This window comes from Callorhinchus milii, unplaced genomic scaffold (genome assembly GCF_018977255.1).
Source record: "Callorhinchus milii isolate IMCB2004 unplaced genomic scaffold, IMCB_Cmil_1.0 Scaffold3, whole genome shotgun sequence".
NCBI lineage: Eukaryota > Metazoa > Chordata > Chondrichthyes > Chimaeriformes > Callorhinchidae > Callorhinchus > Callorhinchus milii.
Genome location: NW_024704744.1, coordinates 58036124 through 58052485, shown reverse-complemented (window position 1 = coordinate 58052485; position 16362 = coordinate 58036124). Strand labels below are relative to the sequence as shown.

General features: G+C 42.5%; 1 protein-coding gene across 2 annotated transcripts in view; it reads right to left on the bottom strand.

Annotated features, from left to right (window-relative positions):
* ero1b (endoplasmic reticulum oxidoreductase 1 beta) overlaps window positions 1-16042 on the bottom strand; it is a 35406-nt gene extending 19364 nt beyond the window's left edge. The window contains exons 1-3 of one of the 2 annotated variants that reach the window (XM_007893849.2): window positions 15733-16042; window positions 3286-3405; window positions 1082-1165 (exon numbers count right to left, since the gene is read on the bottom strand). In XM_007893849.2, the coding sequence (XP_007892040.2) occupies window positions 1082-1165; window positions 3286-3405; window positions 15733-15885 (357 nt within the window). In that variant the 5' untranslated portion in view covers window positions 15886-16042. Of the gene's footprint in view, window positions 1-1081; window positions 1166-3285; window positions 3406-9157; window positions 9537-15732 lie in introns of those variants that run through there. The other variant, XM_007893851.2, reaches the window with a different exon arrangement.
* Window positions 16043-16362: the final 320 nt, after the last annotated feature.

The window sequence follows — 16362 nt, the reverse complement described above, 5'->3', positions numbered from 1 at the left end:
ATTAAGTTTTCACAAAGAAGTGATAATTATTAAACCCCAATGTTGTTAAGTAACAAGAGATTGTTATTTAGTTACAACATATTCTCAAACATTCATACATTATTCTTATCCAATACAGGATGAACGTGCCAAAGGAGTTCAAAGATGGCGATTGAGCCAGAAGGAAATGAGGGAAATGCAGGGATGCTAAGTAAAGGAATAGCTACATTTTAAAAGGATTTTGAAAGTTGGGAGGGAAAGCAAAGGTGGAGGGGTTTGGGAAAAAAGCTTCAGAGTGGGGTTATATTCGCTGAAGGCTCGGCCACTGATGATGAGGAGGGAAAGTGAGGAACACACAGTAGACTTGAGAGAATGGAGAATAGGGCTAGAGAAATTTGCAGTGATAAGGGGGGGGAGATTATGATACAGCATACATGGCACAGTGTTTTTGATTAGTGTGGTAAAGTGTGAGCCTTATCGACTGCCTTGAAAACTGATGAGTAGCTCTAGTGGCTGATGCAAGGTGCTGCCACAGTTGTGTTAGATTAGTAACGTATGATTTTGTGACTAATCTGGTATATCCTTTTCTCACTTGTGAGTTCAACAAATTATATTTTAAAAACCCTCCCTGGCCAGGCTTACTGTGCTTGGAGGGGCTGTCCAAAATTGTGCCATACTTATTGCCTCAGACATCGAAATGTTCACCACAAAATGGTGCAATCGTACACATCTTGCCTCTGTTACTGTTACTCATTTTACTAAACTACTCTTGTTTATTAATCCCACATTTCATGTCTTTTCCCATATCTCTTAATATTTTTACTGTCCAGAGAATTATCAATTTCCTTTTGATTGATCCAAGCTGACAGCCCTTAGGCGAATAAAAAAATCTCTCCCCTAATTTTCTAACAATCCTAAGACTATTTCTTCTCGTCTCAAAATTCCCAACTAAGGAAATAGCTTTTCCCCTCTCTTTTTTTTTTAAAAACATAAACTTACCACCCTCCTGGGAATCTCACACTTTAAAAACAGACCACATTCACTCCCAAAATATTGAAAACCCTCCCAGACAGCTATATCAAAACACAAACATATACTTTACCTCAGAACAAGGCTCCACGTGGCAGTCCTTAATGGAGCAGTGTCCATCATCTGTCCAGAAAGGACACGGTCTTTTTAAATTTACCTGTTTTTTGTGAAAAAAAACAGTATTTCAACACCACCCATCTGAACACCAAAAGTAAATAAATGGATAGTACTGCTCACAGTTGCAAACATTTACTCCCAAGTCATATATGCAAAATATGCAGGGAAATATGTACCCTGATCTTTCCAGAAATTTTACATATTATGCATTGGATTATGAGATGAACAATGAATAGTCACTCTGATTTACGAAGAGACTCTTGTTTTCTATTGAGCATATGTACAGGAAAAGGGAGAGGAAAGACGTTGGAGGCGATGACTAGAAAGGCCTATTAATGAACTTTCTCCAAGAAACAAACCTAAAGGAAGGAAAGCATGAGTAAGAATTTTCTGAAAGAATGGATTCTTAGCACTTAATCAGATACTTTGTTTTTTTAAAAATAAAAGTAAGCATGTTGCTCTGTTGCCATTTTGAAACTGACTGTTTGGGGGTTCTAATCCTTAACCATACGTTTTGATTCTAATACAATCCCAAGGATGGGACACTCACAAAAAATTAGCGATTGCTTGACAATTTTAGACAGAACTACATAAAATCCTCATCAAAAAAGCAAGTTTTTGCACAGATGTAAAAGGATGTTTAAAATTGATTTGCATCTGCAGCAACCATGGTGATCTCCCTACATATAGCGCAGATGATAAAAAAAGTGCTTTGATCCAAAAAACGACCCAAGACATAGGGGAAATGGAGGTGTGGATAATATCCATGAGCATGGTTCTTGGATTTTTATACTTCTATGCATCTACATGAGCAACATATAATCATATTTATGGATATAAACGCTAGCAGGTAAATATACACCTCTATCACTTATTACCAAATGCATAGCACACACACAGAAATACAGTGCATGCTGATATCAGAACTTTGAAGCCTCTACCAAAAGGAACTTTATCAACATTTCTGTGTGAAAGCAGGAGGCCTGGAACTTATGCCAGGTTTTGCTATTATCTACACTCCTTGCTATCTGTAATTGTGAGTACCATCAGCAACAGCTGGAATCAGGTGCACATAATGCTGGCTGTAGAGATTAAAACATTGACAGTGAACATGTATACCAAATGTAGTAAACTACAATGCTTGATTCAGCAGAGCAAAGTACACAATAGTATAAAAACAAATGATTTTCCTAATGTAACCAAAGATAACTGAACCATGTTCTTGATCTTGTTCTGAAGATTTCAGAAAATTGCAGAAGAGGAGTCTGAATCATCTCCTAATCCACCTTCAGTAACCTCTTGTGATGCTTGTACTGGTTTTCAATCAGTGTTTTATTATCTGAACATGCACACATATCTTTGACACCAGCATTTCTGTTGATTATATATGATGGCTATTTTAACATAAGTGGAGAATTAATTTAGGGGCCTTCTGTCACCACCACCCAACCCCTACCACCACACATTTACTCTGGAGCTCTTAAATTTCTCTTCACTTCCTCTGTTTTCAAGTTTCAAAATTTTCTGTCTGACCATACCTTAAATTATCCATGCTCAACACTCCCATCATTTTTTAAAAAAACACTTTGAACTCTTAATCCTACTTGAAAGGCATTTTACATGTACTAATTGTTGCAGGTTTTTTTTAAAAAAACAATCTATACACTGCATTTTAATCTAGTTTCTTTACATTGGTGTCTGATACAATTATTTAACAAGATATCTACAAACCTTCACCAATGTTCCTATTTCCTATTCATCAATTTCTCTCCCAGTTTTGTGCTATTTGTTCTTGGATGTTAGTTGATGCACCTCAATCTCTATGCACATTATATCCAAGACGGTAAGAAAGCAAGCATCTTCAACTCTCTCCCATCAATCCAGGATTTTGTGCAGCGACTTGGTCATTTTGAGATATAAAATTATAGTAAATGTAAGGCATTGGTCATGGGTTGTCCAGTAATTGGGTTATTTTACAGAGAGAAGCGAGGAATGAAAGGTACTGTACTTTGGATGCAAATCCAGAACTGGATCACTATTATTGAGCCAAAGTCTTCCCAGCACCTCTCTGCTCCAATTCTAAAGCAAAATCAATGCAAATTTAGCCATATAAAGCCATCTTAAAGACAAGAAACTTTCAAGAGAAGTCAAAAGTCTTACCTTGTAATATCTGAAGTAGTCCCTTTCTTGCAGTTTTAGTAATTTAGGGAAGATCTTGTAGCTGTTAAAGACATCAATGCTTTCTATATCACAGAAGCAGTCATCCAAGACTCCCGTCAACTAAACCAGAAAAACATTTAATAAATTCCAGACATTTATGAAATGCGTCTTACAAAATTATTCCAGATTAGTTTAACTCTCAAATTTCCTTCACTCTTTGCTTCCAATTGGTTTGCAAAAAGCACACTTTAGACTTGCAGGAAATATTTTTCACTTTAGTTAAATAAAAACAAAAAGCCAATTTGCCCAGTTAAAAAATTCACTATTGTATTTCCTGAGACTCCATGAAAATGGCTTACACCAAAACATAAAAAAAGAAAGTGGTAATCTAAATATGGTTTAAAAGCAACATGTAAATGTTGTTGACTATAAACATAAGCAATTTGAGGTCAAAATGCGAATGAAACCACTTGTTATTCCATTATACAAAATTACAGGTCTATGCACAATGCGTACAACGTAAATCATTGATCCATGCCTAAAATGGTCACCAGCTACCCATTTATTAAGTACCTAATCCCCTGCCAATTCCACCTGGAAACGCGTGTCACAAGCGTTTTGTAGCTTTTGTTTAAATTGATTGATGGATTAGTAATTGACTAAATCAAATGGGCTGTGATACAAAAGATCTCAATCCCAAATGTGTATGCATGTGTGTGTGTATATATATAAAAAAAAATTAAAAATCTTACTCCTGATTTTCTGACAAACTAGTTACAATGTTTAATGAAAATTTAAGGGGTGAAGCTTGCTTGCACAGAAAAGTCAAGGCCAGAAAACTGCACATTAGCTCTCAATGTGTGCAAACCAATCCATCCCATCTTCCAACAGGAATAATGAACTGCCTACATGGTGAGGAAGACTGAAATGAAAAATCTGTCTACCCGTCCTTTGGGAGAGAGAGAGGCGCACGCACACTCACAAACACAGGGAGAGAGGCGCACGCACACTCACAGACACGGGGAGAGGCGCACGCACACTCACAGACACGGGGAGAGGCGCACGCACACTCACAGACACGGGGAGAGGCGCACGCACACTCACAAACACAGGGAGAGAGGCGCACGCACACTCACAAACACAGGGAGAGAGGCGCACGCACACTCACAAACACAGGGAGAGGCGCACGCACACTCACAGACACGGGGAGAGGCGCACGCACACTCACAGACACGGGGAGAGGCGCACGCACACTCAGACACAGGGAGAGAGACAGAGACACACACTCAGACACAGGGAGAGAGACAGAGACACACACTCAGACACAGGATATACAGAGAGAGAGGCAGACATTCACACAGATACACTCAAACACACACACACACACATATACAGAGGATAGACACACTCACGTAAACACACACACACAATTACAACAGTAGGGCTTTCAAGTGTAGTCCATTTGCGCTGCACTGTGCGTACATGTCCGGAGCCGGTCGGCCCACAGTGACGACTTTGTAGCGGAAAGTGTGGGAAAGGTGCAGCCGCACTTTTCTATTGGCCCAGGTTATTAGGAGCACTACCTAACCCCAGGGACAACATACAATCGGACCAAATAGATCTAATCTATTTCTAGGAGATCAATGTACTGATGGTGCGGTCAAAAGTTATTCCAGTTTGATACCATCATCGCATTAGTTTTGCTCTGTTAGAACTGTGTGGAATCCTGTGGTTGAGCTCAGTGGTTAGAGCACTCGCCTCGCAAGCGAGAGACCTGGGTTTGATCCCAGGTAGGCCGAAATGTTGGGCAAGTTTCCTTACTTCACACATCTCTGTTTACCAAGCAGTAAGTAGGAACCCGATTGTTAGTCAATTGATCTCCCTTTCCCGGAGATAATCCCTAAACAAAAACAATAATAATTTGGTCACTCAATCCACGACTGTCTGTGGGACATTGCTGTGCGCAATTGGCTGCCGCGTTTCGCCCACAAACACACAGTCAATTCACTTTACAATATATTCTACAAAACGCTTTGAGACGTCTAGAAAACGTGAAAAGCGCTATATCAAATGCAAGGATATATTCTTTATATATATATTAATTATTGCACATAACTTGCCTCGCAGGTATTCATAAAAATATTTTTCCTAGAATGACAACTATTTAAATAGCACCCTTCACATGAATAGCACCATAGAGCGCTCAACAGTGCTGTGACTTGACACCAAGCCAGAAAGCAGGTGGGGGTGGGGGAAGAGAGGGGAGGGAGGTGACAAGCACAGAAGAGGCAAGATGGCCGAATTGAGGTAAAGAGCTCGGGGGGCTCGGTGGCTGAGCACGGTCGCCAATTGTGGAGCAGAGGGGACGAGGAACAGCAGACCCACATCAGCTAAGCCACGTCAGCAGGTAGCGGGGTTTGGTGTGAGCAGAATAACTGGATTTATGAAACTTACAGTTTGAGTCATCTGTTCCAAAATACCTTGGACTTTGCATTTAACATTAGGCAATATTTAATTATGCAGGTACCGAACAAATGTATTCAAATAAATTCACTTGTTGGGCTTTTAAACAAAATATACAATGTATATTTTATGTGAACAATATTACTGGAATACATCAAGTTAAATGGCGTTGAGCCAATAATTCTACAAGGAATTTGTACACGTCAAAAACCTACCAAACACTTTTTTTTAAACAAAGCACCACATTTAATTCTGATATAGAGAACTTAGCATCTTGTTCTAAGTGGTCTTTCAACTAGCTCTTTAATAAAGTTGGTTTGCTTGACTGCTTAAGAACTTAGAGAGACCATGTGGGAGTGAGCTCGATAGCACTGTGAACAAAACTATTCCTCCTCGACTCTTCTCAGGAGCAATGGTGTAGCACAATTTGAGCTGGATCAATTCCAACAACGAAAATATAAATTAATTTGAAGAACTTTCATTTTTTAGAGCCATATCATTAAAATGGGGGAAACTTTTCTCTTTTTAAATAACGTCATGGGATTTTTTTAACATCCTTCTGACCTGGCAGAAAGGGCCTCCGTTAACATCTCATCCAATCGATAGGATCTCCATAATGAGTCTCTTAAAAGCGCTGACGTGGGTCTTGAACTCACACCATTCTAACCTAGAGACAATAATGCTACCAATTCAGCTAAACTGTATTAATAATTTTAAACACAGACAAAATTGACAATTTGACTGACAATTTGCTAGAAAACCCAGAGTTAATGTTTACTGTATGTGGTCACCTCAGAGGATTATTTTATATGATTTCAAGTAGCCTTGTGGGTTGACCTTTTGAGGATATGGACCAAATGTTTATTTTTCAATTTTCTCCTTTCTCGACAGCGCTAACTCTTGTTGAAAGATTCAATAAGAATCATTCAGGTATGTTACTAATAATCATGTATCTTGCGTTCAAGCAAGGCCAGTCAACGAGTGGCAGGAGGTTATTTCACAATGGAGGGCATTACAGAGGCACTCGATCCTATTTTAACCTGATATTTACAATATATGCAGAGATTCACTAGTCAACAAGCAGAAAGCAAAACTAGCTGATGTTTTGCCACCAAGAGGCACTAAGCCAATTTATAACACCCAAACTGTTGCCATGGTGTCATTAACTAATTGGGAATTGAACCTGGGCCCTTCAGATTTAGCGCAGTGCATTTGGGGGAAACTACGTAATGTACCAAGTTTAATAACAACCAAGTTACTCAGTGGTGCATTCATTCAAAATCACTCTGAAACACATCCAAGCAAAAGAGCCTTTGGCAGCAACCTGAAAGCAGGTCAGCTGCAAATGGTCTCTGCAAAAAAATCTTTCCTGAACATTCGGCTAAAACTTATGTTCATTGAAAAGTTAAAGGAAATATTATAATATAATAATAATCCTTGCATTTGATATAGCGCTTTTCACATCTTCCAGACTTCTCAAAGTGTTTCACAGAACATACTGTAAAGTGAATTGACTGTATTTGTAGGCAAAACTCGGCAGCCAATTGCACACAGCTACGTCCCACAAAACAGTCGTGGATTGAAGTGACCAATTTTATTTCTGTTTTGCTAAGAGTTAAAAATATGAAGAGCTTTTTGTTCTTAGTACATTATCAGTGCCACTTTATCTCTCCAAACACTGTATAGCATTGCTTTTACAAAAATACATTAATCATATAGCATCTCTACCAGTTTAATGCAAGACTTTTTTTTAAAATAAATCTTTGCTAAGCACTTATCATTAACTCCTGTGAAACAGCCATTTGTCTATTATTAATATTACTGCAAAGAGAAAAACAGTACAGATGGAGATGGTCTGAACAACAGTAAACTCTAGAACACTAAACAAAGCATATGTTTCCTCAAGGGATTAAGACAAAAATAAAAATAAGTTTCTGACGCTTTTGAAACCTATTTTATAATATGGCGATTCCAAAAAATGTTGAAAATTAGCAGATTCCTAAACCTTAATCTCTGATTCAAGTTGCGGGCAACAGTAAATTGAGAATACATTTTTTCCCCCAGAATCGATTAAAAAGTTAAAACAGTCACCTTTACACTACATTTTGTACACTGGATTTACATTTAACTCTGAAACATTTTCTCTTTTCATCTGCATCTGTTTTTCTCCTCTCAATACAGAAAAAAACAGCTTTGGTAAGCAATATAACAAGCTTTCAATAAGTCTGACGAGTATAAATGAGGGTGCTATCTTCTTAACCTATTTGGCAGAGTTGTTGCATATGGAAACAAATATTTAAGACTAAAAAAAGTAGCAGCTCTGTGAGTGCACTAGAAATGTACTCCAACCTGATGATCTGTCTAAACATTCCCACATGCATAACAAAAATGAACCTACAATATACTGAAATATGAAAAACGTGAATTGTGTGTGACCTGTACCTAAAATCAACCCACTGTTGGAATTTACTATAGCTCGGAGTCCTGTAGCTCAGTGGTTAGAGCACTCGCTTTGCAAGTGAGAGACCTGAGTTCAATTCAGGCAGAGGGCGAAACCTTGGGCAAGTTTCCTTACTCCACACAGAGCCTAATAATAATCCCTCCAAAACAAAAACAATAATAAATTGGTCATTTTCAATCTACGACTGTTTGTGGGACATTGCTGTGCGCAATTGGCTGCCGCGTTCGCCCACAAATATACAGTCCATTCACTTTACAGTGTGTTCTGTGAAGCGCTTTGGGACGTCCTCCCGACGTGAAAAGCGCTATATCAAGTGCAAGGATTATTATTATTATTACTGTTGATTTCAAACCAGTTAAAATTGCGCAACAACATATTCTGGGGTTGCATCAGAGGCAAAAAAAGATGAAATTAACGAGTTGCAGTGTCCGGTTTGAAATGAAGTCTCGACTTTCCCCTTTGACAAAACACGAACACTTCCAACTGTTGACTTCTTAAATGCGGGATTTGTTTCGACGAACAAAACTCGGGTCTCCCCTCCGAGAATGCCGGACCTTCAAAGGTAACACGTTAAACCGATTTAAAAAGGTACTTCTGGAAAATAATGCTCATTTCCTTCACTTATTTGATGGGCGGGAGGGGGGGGGAGGGGGGGAGGGGGGAGGGGAGAGTTAAGGAAACCAACACATTTTTTGAAAGACTTATTTGAAGCTGTTTTTGTCTGTCTGTCTGGTAATGTGAAGGGAATTAAAGCTAAAACAAATGACCGGAGGTGTTCTTACAGTACAGGATTACAGCACTGCGGTCCCGACTCTAAATCACTCTTAAATTCATCACATCCTCGACGCCGCATAACCACAGAAGTTGCTGAACCCGGTTTACCACCCGCTGTACCCGCACAGACTGCTCTTTGTACAAACAGCCCCACACGACAGTCACACGGTGTACCTGGACAGAAATGTCGCTGTGGGAAGCGGGGAGGCAGCACAGGCTGAAGGCGGCAGCGAGCGCCGCCGCGGCGGGGACGGTCCTCGTCGCCCTCATCTCGCGGCCCCCGAGCTGAGCGACCGTTATTTTCCGACTCCGCAGCCGCAGCCGGGACCGACCTCAGGGGCGGCTCGAGCGCAGCGATGGAGCAGGTGCTGCACTTGCCGCGCGTCCTCGGGAGGAGGAGGAGGAGGAGGAGGAGGCGTGTGTCGAGGTGTGTGACTGCACGTACTCCTGGTGCGGGCTCGCGGCACCTCCCCTCCCTTCCCCTCCCGACCCCACTCCTGTTACAGCACTGTCTCTCTCTCTCTCTCCCCCCTCTGCGATGGCTTTCTTTTTACGTTTAAAAAAAACACTCGGCGACACCGCCGCGCATGCGCTATCCGGGGCGCTCTGCACCACGGGGGTCGTAGTTCACTTCGCTTCCGTTCCACGGGAAGATCACGTGGCGCAAGCGGCCAGAACCGAACTACAAGTCCCGGCAACCACCACCACCAATCCCTCCCCCCCCCCCGCGACCCCACCAACGGAAGCGCTCCTGAGTGAGCCAATGACCACCGGCCACATGGACCACGCGCCGGCAACACAAGCCACAGACCCAAAACAAGGCGTGAGCACGTGGGTTACACACCTCCACACAACACCTCACGTGTTGCACCTTTTTCCCCACTGATTTCTGTACCGATTCCTACTGTGTTCTGCAGGGCCTGCGGATGTTCTATCAGCTTGTCTGGCGGACATCAAAAGCCTGGATGAGGGCAAACTTCCTGCCGCTGAACGTGGCGGACAAGATGGAAGCCGTCAACGTCTTCACTCCTGCAGATCTAAACTCCTCGAACCTCCCTGGGCTCTGCCTCACACTCACTGAATCAGTGTGCAATCTAAGCGTCCGGTTCGACCCCCAGCGGTCCTTCCTTCCCCCACATTCAGTCCCTGACCAGGACCGCCTTCTTCCACCTCCACCACATTGCCCGCCTCCAACTGTACCTTACCCCAAATGGAGCCGAAACCCTCCCGCCTGGATTACTCAAACACACTCCTCGCCAGTCTCCCCAGCTCCACTATTCAAAAGAAGGTCTTTTGCTTGCGAGGCAAGCACTCTAACCACTGAGCTTCAGGATTCCACTAGAATAATCCCAGCTTCTCTGGCCTCTCCTCATAACTGAAGTTCCTCATTCCTGGTACCATCCTGGTAAATCTCCTTTGCACCCTCTACAGACTGAACTGAACACGGTACTCTAACTGAGGCCTAACCAGTGTTTTATGAAGGTTCATCATAACTTCCTGACTTTTGTAATCTATGCCCCTATTTTAAAGCCTATTTATAAAGTTCTCCTGCGTGACTGGGAGCCACACTTTGGGAAGGATGTCAAGACCTTGGAGAGGGTGCAAAGGAGATTTACCAGGACGGTACTAGGAATAAGGAACTTCAGTTATTAGGAGAGGCTAGAGAAGCTAGGATTATTTTTAAGCAGAGAAGGTTTAAGAGGAGATTTAATAGAAGTTTTCAAAATTCTGAGGGGATCCAATAGGGTGTACAAGGAGAAACTATTTCCACTGGTGGGTGGGTAGGTAACCTGAGGACACTGATTTAAAATAGCTGTTAAAAAAAATCAGATGAGAGGTGAGGAGAAATTGTTTCACACTGCGAGTTGTTCGGATCTGGAATGCATCGCCTGAAAGGGCGTTGGAAGCCGATTCGATAACAACTTTTATGAGAGAAGTAGATAATTATTTGGGGAGGTCAAGTTTGCAGAGCAATGGGGGGAGAGCAGGGGAGTGGGATTGGTTTGGATAGCTCTTTTCAAAGAGCCGGCACAGACACGAATGGCTGAAGGAACTCCTGTGCTGTATATTTCTATGATTCTAAGTTTAATTCTTTTTTGAGAAGGAGAATGAGTGGCAGTTTTGAAAGAAGTCGCCCTCACCCCGGAAAGGAATAATAATAATAATAATAATCCTTGCATTTGATATAGCGCTTTTCACGTCAGGAGGATGTCCCAAAGCGCTTCACAGAACACACTGTAAAGTGAATTGACTGTATATTTGTGGGCGAACGCGGCAGCCAATTGCGCACAGCAATGTCCCACAAACAGTCATAGATTGAAAATGACCAATTTATTATTGTTTTTGGAGGGATTATTATTAGGCGTGTGGAGTAAGGAAACTTGCCCAAGGTTTCGCCCTGACCTGCCTGGAATTGAACTCAGGTCTCTCGCTTGCAAAGTGAGTGCTCTAACCATTGAGCTACAGGACTCCACAAAGGTTGAGGTTGAAGATATCATTTAGAAAGTTGCCTAAAAACATATTGATTTTATTTGGTCAGCCGGGGTATCTGACACACATCAAAACCCATTCCCCTGCTTAAGAATAAAACTAAACAACTGAGAGTTCTACACATTAGTGAAAATATCACTTTGTCTGGAATGGGGTGCATCTTGCTCACCTAATTCCAAATGTATTCGGTGGAGGTTGACAAGAACCAAGCACAACAGCATTTACATATCAGAGTAATCCTGGTGTTTAACCAGCTAAAACCCCACGTCCTGCCACTGAAAACCCCGTTTGGCAAATTCACTTGGCGATCAAGCACCACCTTACCAGTTAGTGAGTAAGTGAGTCCTGTAGCTCAGTGGTTAGAGCACTCGCTTTGCAAGCGAGAGACCCGAGTTCAATTCCAGGCAGAGGGCGAAACCTTGGGCAAGTTTCCTTACTCCACACAGAGCCTAATAATCCCTCCAAAAACCAAAAACAATAATAAATTGGTCATTTTTCAATCTATGACTGTTTGTGGGACATTGCTGTGCGCAATTGGCTGCCGAGTTCGCCCACAAATATACAGTCAATTCACTTTACAGTGTGTTCTGTGAAGCGCTTTGGGACATCCTCCTGACGTGAAAAGCGCTATATCAAATGCAAGGATTATTATTATAAGAAAAATCCTCCGCCAGTAATCAGCCAGTCTATCCTTGTCTTGCTGACAAGCTAGGGTGTTGACAAGCCTGTCAACAGATCTGCCTTGCTCAGGATCCAGAACAGAAAATTCATTCAATTCCTATGTTCCATTGCCAGACACTTTACCTTTGAGTCAGCTAAACATAATGCCCATTTCAACATTTTTTAAAAAAGTTTGAGAAATTCATGAAAATACTATAAACGGCAACACAACGGGATCCCTTGGTTAAGACATTCATCCAAACAAATGGACTGGATGCCATAAGTGGAAGCATACAGTAGCATTGGAGAGAGTGCAGGTAGATTTACTATGTTGTTATCAGAGATGAGAAAATTAGTTATCAGGAAAGACTGGATAAGTTAGAGTTTTTTCTTTCTGGAGATGATGCGATCTAATACAGGCATTTAAAATTCTGAAAGAGTTTGATAAATAGGCAGTTTCAACTTGCCAGCGAGTCCATAATAAGAGAGCATGAATATGAGATAGACACTAGCAGATCTAAAAGAGAGTTTGAGAGGAATGTCTTTACAGAGAGGGTAGCGAGAATATTGGACTCGTGATTGAAACAGAAAGTATCAATGTATTGAAGAAGATAGTCAGTGCATGTATGAGGGAGAAGGGATTAAAACAACAAATTGCATTTATATAGAATCTTTCATGTTGCGAGAATATCTCAAGACTTTGATTACTTGCTGGATTAGAGGTTTCTTTTCACTTTTTTGACCCTCAGTTTTTAAAAATTGTTCTACTGAAATCTGTAGATACTTAAGGATACAACACACCAATGTACAATTATGTGTCAGCCTGGCTCAGGTGGTAGCATTCAATCTGAATCAGAACATTTGGGTTCATGCATCATGTCGGGAATTGGAATTTATGTAGTCTTACGATGTCATTCCAGTGTAGAGGGTGTGCTGTATTGTTGGAGGTGCCATCTTTCAGATGAGATGTTAAATCAAGGTCCTGTCTGGCTGTTCAGGTGGACATTAAAGATCCTAAGGCACTATTCAAAAAAGAGATTTTCTCCAGGTGTGCTGGCCAACAATCCCCAAATACAAATTGGTCATTCACTTCATGGCAGTTTGTGGCTCTTTGCCAATTGGCTGCCACATTTGCCTACAAAAACAGTCACTGCACAACACTCTCACCATACTTGAATTTACTGCTTTTATGCCCATTTCAGCCTGAACCCAGTTCTTATTTATTATTTTTCACCAATAAATACGCAGTCACTCCACTTCACAGTTGCAGGGAAGTGCTTTGGGACGTTCTCCCAATGTGAAAGGCGCTATACCAAATACAAGGATTATTATTATTTTTTATCATTATCCTGTGAGATGAAATTATCTGATATAGGTGTTTAAATTTATGAAAGGGTTCAATAAAGGGGGCATAAATACTGTTCTGCTCTCCAAACAGAAGGGAACTTCAGAGGAAGTAATAAAATCAATGTGTATAAAACCAATCTAAAATTAGATTAACCAACAAAAAATGAATTTGTGCTAGAAAGAGGGGTTTAGAAGGGAGTGGAGTCCAGCGCCTTGGTGCGTCCTCCCGATGTGAAAAGCTCTATACAAATGTAATCTTCTTGTTGTTGAGTCTCATAAACTCCAGTATATGAGTATAAACATTGGCGTAGAAGCTAGTTGGGCTCAATAACCCATTTTGGTGCTGTAAAGACTATGTAATTTGATGAAGCTTTGTTACTCATGCATCATTGAGTTGAGTCTGCTCATTTCTCGACATTTAATCTGTGGAACTACACCAATGGCTTCTACTGGTCTATTGCCAGAGCAGTGAAGCATTCTGATAGGATCAGATAATCTCAAAGATAATTGGTAGCAGGCAAGTGGTTTCTTTGCAAATGAAAAGTTGCCAGAAAAATTGGTTATTTAGTACAACTTTAAAATTGTTGCCTAAAATCTAACTAGTATTAAACAGAGATGAAATGTCTCGCACTACAGAGGTTCAAATATCACAATCAGACAATGCATTTTACAGGCACTTTTTGTTTTATTAGTGCCTTATAGTTTAAATACCCCTCCTTGAAGAAATTTACAAATCAGCATTCAAAAAAGTAAACTTTTTCACTTAAAAACAATTTCTGTGAAAGAATCTCATGAATCATGTCACCCTTTGCCACAGTAGAATATCAATTATCCTTGCATTTATACTAAGCACCTTTCGCATTGGAAGGACATCTAAAAGTGCTTTACATGATTTACTGCAAAGTGTTAAATGACTGTATTTTGTAGGCAAATACTGCAGCCAATTTTCACACAATATCCCACAAACAGCCATAAAGTAAATAACTATTTTTTTCTGGGGGAATGTCATCAGGATACTGGAAAAAAATTCCCTTTACTTTTCGAGTAGTGCCATTGGGATCTTTAACATCCACGAGAATAGACAGACAGGTTTAACGTCTCATCCAAAAGATGGCACCTCCAACAACGCAGTGCACACCCAAACTACACTGGAGTTAGGTTCAATTATACGAGTTTCAAGTCCGGATCTGGAGCTTGAACCCACAACCTTATGACTCAGAGACCATTTGTTTTCTCTTGCCCACTCTCTGCATACATCCATGATTCTTTCAATGCCTTTTTTCCAAATCTAGTAACTGCTCCCTCGCTAAGATGGTCTCCAAACCCTCTTACCTTGAGAAGCATTCAATTCTTCTCCACCCGATACGCCCCATCTCTGCTTAGGTGAGGGTATCCTCGCATTCAATGGCTTATTTTAGCTCTAAAGATTCAATCCATATTCAAGATTCTCTCATGCCCTCTAATCTTTGTAAAATAGGGGGAAATGGTTTGTGTGTGTGGGGGGGAACTAGTGTACGTAGCATGTGAGAGGGAAATTATAGTGAGATGGGGGGGGGGTTGCTGTAGTGTATGTGGGGAAGGGGATTGTAGAGAGTTAGAAAGAGCAGGGGTTGCTGTCATCAATGCATGTAGTGGAGGAATTATAACAACTGCAGTTATATATACCGTCCTTCATGCGGTGGGGGGTGGAGAGGGGGGGCTGGACTGTATGTAGGACGTGTGGGATGGTAATGTGTGGGAGGGTAGTTCATGTGGAGTGTGTGCGGGGGGGGGATTCCAGAGAGAGATGGGGGGCTGTTGTCGTGAGTATATAGTGTGTGTGTGTGAGTGTAGAGGGTTAGAGTGTGTGTGTGTGTGTGGGGGGGTATAGAGTGGGTGTATGTGTGGGGGGGGGTATAGAGTGGGTGTATGTGTGGTGGGGACTGTAGAGTTAGAGTGGTGGGGGGGGGGGCTGTAGTGTATGTATCTGTGGTGTGTGTACCTGTGGTGTGTGTGTGTGTGGAGGTAATACATGTTACAGGAGCAGCGGCCGAGGAAAGTGCTACAGGTTGCAGTCAGTTGGGGGCAGCGGGTACCCGGGGGGGGGGGGCGGCCCTGCCCGGCCCGGCCCGGCCCTGCACTGCCCTCCGAGCCCCAGGCCTGGACCTGCCAGAGCGAGGAGTCAGGAGGAGGGGGCAGGCGCTGCCAACACCCCCACCAACACCCCCTCCCCACGCAGGTATGTGTGTGTGAGACGGGCGGCGGCCACTTACATGGCAGAAGCAGTTGTTGTCCGAGTCCGAGCCCGAGTCCGAGCCCGAGTCGCCGCTCGGCTCAGCCCGAAAGTGTTTGAACCAGACGGCGGCCGCCGCCTCGCAGCCCAGGAGCAGCAGCAGGAGGAGCCTCAGCGCCCCGCCGCTCCCCATCCTCGCCGCCCTCTTTGTTTTATATATTGTTTTGGTTTACGAACCCTCACTCGCACTCACTCACTCACTCACTCCACTCACTCACTCACAGGCCGCCCCGAGTGACATGAAACTCCCGGCCCCGCACGGCGAGCGCCGCCCCCCGACCAGCCGCGCGCACACCGCCAGCCCGCGGTGTCAACTCGGTTTGTAGCGCAAATACCAGCCCAAAGTAGCCCAATGGTATGTGTGTGTGTGTCCCCCCCCCCTCCCCCTGTGGGTGGGTAGCAGGGCGGCTCCATCTCGGTCAGGGCTTTCCAAACTGTGTAAGAAAAGGTCTTAATAATAATAATAATAATTCCTGTGTGGGGTCCTGTAGCTCAGTGGTTAGAGCACTCTCCTCGCTTCCCGTCAGGGTGAAATGTTGGGCAAGTTTCCTTACCCCGCGCGCCTCTGTTTACCGAGCAGTAAGTAAGGGACCCGGTTGTTAGATTGATT